The 10,283-nt window shown below is 43.2% G+C and overlaps 1 protein-coding gene across 1 annotated transcript in view; it reads right to left on the reverse strand.

Moving 5' to 3' along the window:
• The window catches only part of CNOT10 (CCR4-NOT transcription complex subunit 10), a 32,040-nt gene extending 23,226 nt beyond the window's left edge, over positions 1-8,814 (reverse strand). Inside the window, exons 1-3 of the mRNA XM_056483487.1 lie at positions 8,603-8,814; positions 3,011-3,102; positions 270-431 (exon numbers count right to left, since the gene is read on the reverse strand). Coding sequence (XP_056339462.1) covers positions 270-431; positions 3,011-3,102; positions 8,603-8,624 — 276 coding nt within the window. The 5' untranslated portion in view covers positions 8,625-8,814. The remainder of the gene's footprint in view (positions 1-269; positions 432-3,010; positions 3,103-8,602) is intronic.
• Positions 8,815-10,283: the final 1,469 nt, after the last annotated feature.

Raw genomic sequence — 10,283 nt, forward strand, 5'->3', positions numbered from 1 at the left:
TATTCCATATTAAGGAACTTTCTGCTGAAAGAATATAGCAGGTCCTCCTACTGTTATAATCTCTGATCAATTTCAACAATAGTTAAAAATACAACTAGAAAAACTGTCCTACAAGATTAAACTGACTCTACTTTTAAAAGTAATGGTAATTTCTTATTTTATTAAATCTATGGGACAAGGGGCAGAAGTTTTAGTCCTACTTCACTGAAATATCCCACCACCATTAACAGTATTCAAAATCAGGTACCATGTCAATACAGTTGCATTACCTGGTTTTTCAGCTGGTTAAGGGTTTGTCTCAAATTGTCTGTTGTAGTCTGATTACTTTTACAGAACTCTGCAACAGCAGTATTCAAAGTTATTTTGTAGTCATCTTTGTTTATGTCTTGAAGGGTATTTAGGTGTTGTAAACAAGCATCATAGTTTCCAGCCTGTAAATTGCACACATACCAGAAGCACACATTAGAAGATACAGTCTTCCCTTTATCAATACAATTGAACACACACTTTATTATTTATGCAGATTACCATGGATGAGAAGTAAGTCTAAATGTTGAAGCCATATCCAAACTTCAAAAATAATTTGGTGGAGTAAGGACAAATTAAGTAGCTGATGTTCCCATGAAAAGTGTTATTCTCATTTCTCTTATCACGTTAAGTCTCAAGACAGTTTCCTCACTTTCCATAATCTTTCCCCATTTCATAAACAGTGAGCAGCCACAGTTGCTTACACAAGTTCCAGCCCAAAATTTTATGTTCAGTCTTCAGTTCATCTGATTATATAGCAATATACAACTTGAACTATGGAAGTTAGCTCAAGAGAGATGGGAAAAAGAAAGTGTCGCTTTCCCAGAATACGTTTAAAAAAACATTTTTACATGCCTAAACAAACTAGGAGCCAAGCATGATGTTCCACTGATGTGTGATTTAATGGAAAAATGCATTTCTTTGACCACAGGAATAAACAAGGACTTCAGAATCATGCACCTCTTCCTACTTTCAGTTTTGGTCTTTTCTCTATTAGTACAGGAGGACTTTAGCAGCATCAAGGAATGAAAGAGCACTCCTCATTCTTTCAACTACATAAAGCCTAGATGATGCTTCACTTTCACCTGCTCAATTCCTGCACAGGAACAATCACATTCACCTCTTCCATACTAGAGTTTCTTCCAATGTGGTCAGACAGATAAGCAGGTTCATTTCCATCTCTGTCAATGGCTCACACCCAAAAGCTAAGCTCTTGAGTACCACCCTACACTCACTCCTCCTTTTCAGGTGCTGTTCTGCAGAGCTGCTCCCAGACTCCTGAGTAATCTCATATTAAGGGCAGAATACAACAAGAAGAGCTCTGGGATCCTTCTGCTCTTCCCCAGAAAGTTGCCATTCTGCAGCTCCTTGCCACGGAACCATTCCAGCTCCTTCAGTCTTGCAGGCAGGCACAGTTATACAACATAGCAAGATGTAGCAGGTCATTGACACATTTTCACAACTCTAAGCACCAACAGCATGGATTGCCTTGTGATCATGGGCACAAACACAGGAACCAGTAACTCAACTGCTGGCATGCTCTTTAGTTAAGACAGTTCATCTCCCAGTGATTCTCTTCCTGTGCTCACACATGGAGCTTCTCTTCAGTCAGAGCTTTTTTTTCACAGGAACAGGGCCTTTAACCATGGCTGGACTACAAACCTTGAACCTTTAAATGCTCAGCTAATTTTGTGATGTTTTTCATCATCTGACAGTCCTTTATGCCACTCTACTCGATTGGATCAAGAATGCAATACCCAATTTTATAGGAATTCTGTCAAGACGGAAACTGGACGTGTAATATTATAAAGCAGCATGCGAGGCAGTCCACAATGCTGCATGGAGCTAATCAATAGCAAGAAATTGGCAAACGAGGCATCAAATAAATTCTGCTCACATCTGTTGCCACCTTACTTCATGAATACAGGGAATTCTTAAAGCTAGAAAAAACCTGACAAGGCAAACCAGATTCATTGGACCAGGATGAAAGTAAAGATGAAATCATTAGCAGATCAAAAGTATTTTAGATGTGTGGGCAAGGTGGAAAACAAATGACTCTCATGTGTCCCTGGTTCTCAGGATCAAATGTCACTGATTAAAATGCTATTGAAAAAGAGTAATTGAGCTAGACAGCATTCAAGAAGACATCAGAGAACAACACAGCGTTAAGAACCAGCTACATGCACTTTATGTAACAAAATGAGTGAAACATAGAAGTGAAGACTGAGTGAAACATTGAAGCAAGAATCTCAAAAGACAACACTTAAATTCTTCCCTGACCTATTTCACAAATTTAAAATGGAATTTAAAGCAAGGCATTTTGGAGACAGAGATACAATTGAAAGGAAAAGCAATTATACTTCCTGTCACACTATGCAAAATCAGGAGACAGTACAGAGAAAGAAATAAACTGAAAGACCTGGCACCTGAACTTTAACACAGAAGAAAAAAAATCTTCTAAGAAACACAAAACAAGTAGTAGATACTGCCTGTAGGTGTTGCACATTCAGAAATATGTTTTAATGCACGGTGACAGGGCATTATACAACACTTTTTGTGAAAGAATATGCTAAAACACAAAAGTGTTTGTTTCATTGCTGTTTTTTAAATACATGAGGTTCCTTTAAACGCTAACACACCATTTTTAGCTTGATGTGATTAATATTTTGAGAGACCATGCATTTCCACTGCTGATACAGAAGTCTGCTTCTTCTAATTAACTCATCATGTAGCTTTTAAGGTTACTAAGTTTTGAGAATCAAGATATTAAAAATGCTGTTGTTCCACGTATCCTGTTCAGTTCTCAGACCACAGCAGATAGAAAATGAAAATGCACGTATTGTCTTTATAACACAACTAGCACTACTTTTGAACATCCTCTTAATGCATTTGCAACTGTCTTGAGAAAACAGAAAAAAGTTAAACATGTCCATTTAGCAGTAATGTGGTAACTTAGAAGTCTCAGAGTTTCACTTTCCCTTACCTGAAAAGCTTGTAATGCGCTGCTCGACAATTCCTTTTCCTGATCAGTAATCCCAGAAGTACCTGCTCCTTCATGTTTTTCAGTACTTTGATCTGTAAAGTGGACAGAAGATTACAACAAAGCTTACAAGTGTGATGACAACTGTGCAGCTTAAAAACTTTGTTTCTTCCAGTTCTCCAGGTCCTCCTTCAAATACAAGTAATTTTCCAGATAACTGTAGCAGCATCCCTATTACACTATCTATATCCCAAGTGCATCTTCTACCACAATATATCAAGTTATTATACACTTCTAGTGAATTCCTCTACATAAAATGTAAATTATGGCACTCAATGAACATCCAAAGTCCTGCAAGTTAACTGACATCCCACACATTTTAGATTTCTCTTTAAAGCCGCAACCATACACTAGGATTGTTTTATTTTGCTCAAAAGTGAAGGCCATGCATTGTGAAAAATGGACCACAGTGGGTTAGATGAAAACCCACAAAAAAGCCTGTATAGTGCTTCCTAAACAACAAGCAAGGGATACTCTAGAGTGCCACAAAAACCAGAGTAAACACTGGAACTTCCCCACAGCGCCTTATTTTGGAAGAATATCTTCCCAAATGAGAGGCTGCACTCGAACAATTATTTTTAATAATCATTGACAGATGCAATATATTTTTTTAGAAAACCTCTCTGTACTTTTGTATCCTTCAATATAATCCATCAAATGCTGTCTGGTGATTACATTGCAAGGCACAAGCACATGCTGCCTGTTCATTTTTCAGCCTCATTCCAAATCTTAGAGATCTTCCTTTGAATCACCTCTCTTCCAATGTGAGCAGGAGAAGTCTATTCTCCATCTTCCTCACATTTTTTCCCAGAATCTTCTCCAGATTCTTTTCTTCTATTATACCCTTTTCCAGATTAAGACAAGAACAACATGTAGCAACTATGATGGTGGCCCCTTTGTGCATTTATATAGCAATGTAATAAGGCTTTGCCTTCAACTTTTACATAGAATTCCTAATAATTTATGTTTCAGTCACCATTTTTTTCAGAAAGAAGTCTACTAAATCCTTTTGTCATCATGTAATTAAGAATTCAGGGAAGTTGCATCAAAAAGCACAGTACAGACACTCCATTTCACAGAAGCTGAAAAAATACCCTACTAAGCCCTTCCTTGTGCCGAACACAAACTACTGAGAAAAAAATAAAACAATCACCACACTGGAGAGAGTATTTCTAGTAGCATTCATTAATGTGCTAGAACATACAAAAATCATCTCATGTTTTTTGAAAAAAAGACTTCATAAACCAGCAACAGTTTCTGCTTCTGCAGAAAATTATTTCTTGAATTTCACAGTGGAAGATCTGCTCTACCACACATTTTAGATTATGTAGGCTTTGTAAACTCCATGTTTGCTTTCTTCTTCCCTATAATTAAGGGATATAATGCAAACTCTGCTAATTTTGTATTTGCTTTGAACAAATGAAAACATTTAGCTGTGAGCTCCTCTGCAAAATCCATTCCCCATCATCACAAATATATCTGGATCTTCTACTACTGACCATGAAAATGTACAAATATAGGGCAAACGAAAATTGTAAGGGGCAGCCAAACCTCAGAAGATTCATCAAATAATATCCTCAGTAAGAACAAAACAGAGATAGTAATCTCTTAAGTTTGTACCTGTTGCTGGGAAATAGTGAGATTTCTTCCACCTGCAATAACACTATTGGCCCCTACATTTGACCAAGAATTGTAAATATTTGGTTGGGACTTCCATCCTGCATTAAGAAGTCAACAGACTCTTTAAAATCTCAACAAATCTTACACCATCAAGAGTAACCCACTGTCATTTGGACAAAATTCAGGGTTCAGCAATTTCAGTACTCTGGAGGAATGGATCCTCAAGGCCCTACACCTGCCATACATTGATCATCACCACTTGCACTGCCTTCTCCTTCAAAGGAAAGGCAGAAGAGGAATTTAAACCACAAAAAAAAAAAGCCCAGAACATTTCTGATGTGCCAAAAGCTTTCCACAGTGAAAGAGGAAAGGAACAGGAAGTACCTCTGCTTCAACCTAAATATAGCATAGATCTGATTCCAGCTCTAAACCTTGTGATTATACAGATGAACTGAAAGCTCTCACCCTCCAAGGATCTCTAGAACAGCAGGAAATAAGCAAATTCATCTTCCCTCAAACTTTTACGCTAACAGTGGCATTTTCTGCTTTACTTGCTCAGCGTGCCTGTCAGATTGTGCAGGTAAAGGTAAGCACAGTGCAGAGCCTTGAGACCAAAGCTTTTGAAGCTGGCAACACCCAATCTGATCAGATTCCTCACACACAGGTTTACCTAGCAGAGAGCCATCAACTTCCCCGTACATTACTGATTACCGCCTTTGTAAGCAGATTTGTAAGACCAGCATCTCAAAGAAAGTCTGAATTCTTTAGTAAAAGCCTTCAAGAAGTGACAGATAAACCAAGACACATTGCTCTTTTGTCTGCAATAAAAACTACACTTACATAGCTTGGTTGATGTAATTCCTAAGAAAGAAACAGAACAGGTCTTCAGATTTCACTGTCTCTCTAAGATTGTTGGTACATTAAACAAACAAACACAAAACATAAAAAGAAACTGGGGACTAACTACTTTAAGCAAAACCAGAGCTGTCTCTGTAATCCAATCAACTGCACCTATCACCACTCAGTAAACAAAGCAGGTTTGTGAAACCTGAACTGGAAGCTTATAAAGAAAAAAACTAAAATCCAGCTGATGTAGTCCACAGCATAGCTCCTTCCTCTGAAAAAAGCACAACAAACCACTTTGGCTACTGTCTACCCTTTTTGTCCAAACACACCTGAAACTTTTAGGTCTTTAACAAGTCACTACAGTCTAACATGATACCAACATTCTTGTTTAGACTGGGATCTACTGCTTCAGCTGGTCTTTGCTATCAGAGATGCCTTGAAGAGACACCTAAAAGTTGGCTGTCACAAGATACTGAACAGAACCCACCAATTCCACTGAAGTGGCAGGGGTGGTGGGGAGGGAGTGCTCCTGCTCTCTTGGCTGCAAAGGGCTATCCCAGTGCTTGCAAATAAAACTGTTACTTCCATGTTCCTTGAAGCATTTGAAAGTGAAAAAGGTAGGAAATTTGTTCCCTGGCAAAGGAAACAGCATGACTTCCTCACTTGGGCCCCTGTGACCTTTGACATTCTTGCAGAAGCACTTGGTGTGGGTAACACATGGCACACCAGTCATCTCCAACATGTTCCCATCTGTACAGCAGCCACAATTATCAGCTCAAATATCCAGAGCAGTGCATATTCTCTACTTCACAAGTGAGAGAATTTGATATATCTCTGTAACTTATATTTAAATATAGACCTGTTTGTTTAACTTTTAATTTGTCCGACCTTCATGAGTACAGACCAAGTCTAAAACTAAAACTTGTGTAGGCTCATGATGAGGGGCAAAAGGGGCAACCTGGAAAAGGATGTAAAAACCAACTGCTCAGATTTTGATCTGGAGGAAGCTGCTGCACTGAGTTGAAAGTTAAAGAATCAAAGAATTATCTTGTTAGCTATTGATCCTGGAGCTGAGCAGAAGGAACACTATATCATGGAGGCTGGTTTGCTTTGTACAAGCAGGAAGCTGCTCCTGCTGGAGAAGGTACATCATGGTAGACAGCAGAAGTCCAGGAAAACTGGCTCTATGAGAGGAGAACAAGGAAAAGTATGAGACTGCCACTTGAAAAGGAAGATTGCTCTTCTCATAAGCTTGCTGCCAGAATGTCATAAAAGCAACAAGAAGTCACATCTCCCACATACAAATAACTGAAGACACCTGAGAGTGACTGCAGTCATTACTTTTCTCACACCTGCTCTCTATTTCTCCAAGGACTGCTGTCCCTTAGCTCTCTTGTTCCTGTGCCCTGCCAATTACATTTTGCATGAACTGTGCTGTTGAACACCCGAGCATCTCCAGAAATATTTTTAATTTCCAAACTCTACAGGCAGAGGGATAATCTCTTCCTGGAAAGGGGAGGAATCTATCACACGACTCTTGCTCCGAAAGAATTTTGAAGGGTATGAAGCCCAGCCAGTGTCCAGCCATTACAAGATAACAGTTTGTGGAACGAAGATTCACATTTTAATTTTTGTATGAAGCCCTTCACTACCAGTATAGGTATAATAGCTTCTTTGGTGCTGTGCAATAAGAAGCAAACATTTCTCAGTGGAAAGCTACCTGTAGCTCACTGCTATGAACAAGTGCAGTGTGTAAAACATCTTGCTCACATCTTTGATTCATTTGGCACATATTTTTAAGAAAGTAAAGCTGAAAAGTTCCTTCAACGCTTCAAAGAACATCAACAAAAAAGTATCAAAAACTTGACGCCAATTTTTTTCTTGTAGCACTCACAGTTCTTATAAATAAACACAACAGTTTAGTAAACATCACTCAGTGCAGTATACTTATTTTCCCTGTAATTTTTTTTCAATTACTGAGGCATTTCATATCTACCATATAGAGAAATAAATGCTCAAGGTGATTTTAAATAATGATCCCCCCACATAAAAACAACAAGGAAAAAAAAGGTGACAGGTGACCAGAAACAAGACCTGAAGCTGTGTCAGGGAGTTTCAGGTTGGATATTAGGAAAAGGTTCTTCATTCAGAGGATGTTTGGGCACTAGAATGGGTTCCCCACTTGGCACCAGGCCTGAAAGAGTTAAAGAAGTGTTTGGAAAACACTCACAGGCGCATGGTGTGATTCTTAGAGATGTCCTGTGCAGGGCCAGGAACTAGAATTCATTAATCTTTATTGGCCCCTTCCAACTCAGCATATCCTACACTTCCATTAAGTAGACTTACACAATTCTATAAGTAAGGCTTCCCTCCACATCCCCCCACGAGCTGACATCTGACAGAATGGCCTTTCCTGCAATGAAGACTCCTTGCATGACGGGGAGTTGCAGGGGAGATGGACAAGCAGTAGTTTATCAGGCTTACGCAGCAACTGCATTTGAGATTTACTCTGTCTGTTTACCAGAACACGGCTTATTTTTTAGTCCCGGCGATTTACTCTCTGCAGTGTCTTCTCAGGCCCAAGTTCAGTGAGGATGCACTCAAGCCCTGAAACCACAGCAGCATCCCTGAGGGAATCAGACTGAACTCCAGCGATTAAGCAGCACTACCAAGAGTTATAACCTCCGTCGTACCTCCTGCATGGTCCAATTTAACAGATTAACCCAGAAGCTCGCCTTCTTTAGGGGTTATGAAGCTCTGGGAGAACGCACACACACACACACACGTCCATAGGGCCTTCCTGGCCAGGAGGGGGCAACAGCTCCGCGCCGCTGGCCGAGCGCACGGAGGGCCCCGCGCGCACACGGCCCCGCGGTGACCCGCAGGTGTCACAGGCCCCTCGCGGCGGCGCCGGACAGCAGGGCGCTACCGTCCCGGCGGCAGGACGCGCACACGCAGCCGCGTCTCCCGCCGCTCGCCGCCGCCCGCGGGGGCGCGCCTCCCTCCGCGCCGGGCGGCGCAGGCCCGCGGCGGGCACGGCGGGGCCGCGGCCGCTCTCCCCGCACTCACCCGCAGCCTTGTCCGCCGCCATCGCCGCAGTTCCGTGAGGGACCGCGCAGCCCGAGCGCGCCGGTAGTTGCCGAGAGTCCCCCGCGCGCTGCGCCACAGGCGCTGCCCGACCGCCGGCACCAACCGGACGCTGCCCCCCGGCACCGCTTTGCCGCCGCCGCCGCTGCCCTGCGCGCGCCGGGCCCGCCCCGCCGGTTGCGCCGCCCGCCCCGATTCGCCCGCCGCTTCCGGGTTCCCGGCGCGCCCGCCACGTCCGGTCGTTGCCGGGGCAGCGCGGAAGTGACGCCAGGACGCGGCGGGGCGGGAGGGAGAGGGGAGCGCGGCGGGGCCGCCATGTTGGCGTGTGAGGGCCAGGGGTGCGGTAGCGCCCGGACCTCCGCGGCACGGAGCGCGCTGGCAACGCCGGCCGCTGTCTCGAGCGGGGTTTGTCCTTTCTGCCCCGTCAGACGTGCCGGCTCTCATCCATGTATGTAAATATCTAAAGGTGGGTTGCTAAGAGGATGGAGTCAGGCTCTGCTCAGTCGTGCCAGGTAATGGAACCAAGAGGCAACGGGCAGAAATTCAGCCGTGGGAAGTTTCTCCTGAGCATGAAGATGAACTTCTTTACTGTGCAGGTGACTGGGCACTGGAACAGATTTTCCAGAGAGGTGAAGGATTCTTTGGCACCAGGGATATTCCAGAGTCCCTTGGACACAATCCTGTGCCGTGTGCTCTGGGAAGGCCCTGCTCGAGCAGGGAGGTTGGACCAGCTCTCCCACTGTCGTCCCCTCCAACCTGACACGTTCTGTAACCCTTCCGGAGCAACAGCGGTGACCTGGAGGCTTCCATTCAATATATTCTCTAGTTGATATAGATTATCAGGCAGACTTTCTAAAGTGTTCCTTAGGTGCTTCTCCCCGTACTAATTGATGGCAGTAAGTGCCCAGTGCAGGTTCGGTGCCTGCGTCCACATTCCTTCCTAAGTGGCTGTTTGGGCACTGGACACCCGAAGGTTGGGCAGGGGGGACAAAACCTTAATCAGACTGAAAACCCAATTAGCCTTTGTAATGGTCATTATTATATTTCTCATTAAAGTAACAGGCATGGGATAAATGGCCCTGGCATAGCGGTGAATATTAAAGATTCTTAAGTGTTTGTGTCGAGATCTAGGCCACTCAATTCCAGAAGGACATAAAGGTGCTGGAGTGGGTCCAGTGAAGGTCAGTGAAGCTAGTGAAGGGTCTAGAGGATAATGAAGAGCAGCCAAGGGAGCCAGGGTTGATGGAGAAAAGGAGGCTCAGGGCTGACCTTATCTCTCTCTACAATTGCCTGAAAAGAGGGTGTAGTGAAGTGGAGATCAGGCTCTTCTCCTGGGCAACCTGTGACAGGACTAGCCTCAAGCTGTGCCAGGGGAGGCAATTTCTTAATGGAAAGAACTATAAAATATAAGAATAGATTGCTCAGGGAGGTGATGGAGCTGCTGTCCCTGGAAGTGTTTAAGTAAAGGCTGGACATGTCACTTAGTGCGGTTATCTGGTTGACACGGTGGTGTTCAGTCATAGGCTGGACTTCATGATCTCAGAGGGCTTTTCCAAGGTAATGGATCGAGTGATTACTTGGATCTGCTATACATGGTATTCAAGCATTCACCTTTGCTTCCATGTATCCTGGTAGGCGCAGCAGCCACTTCTTGTTCTGACTC

The sequence above is a fragment of the Oenanthe melanoleuca genome, chromosome 2, assembly GCF_029582105.1.
Source record: "Oenanthe melanoleuca isolate GR-GAL-2019-014 chromosome 2, OMel1.0, whole genome shotgun sequence".
Taxonomy (NCBI): domain Eukaryota; kingdom Metazoa; phylum Chordata; class Aves; order Passeriformes; family Muscicapidae; genus Oenanthe; species Oenanthe melanoleuca.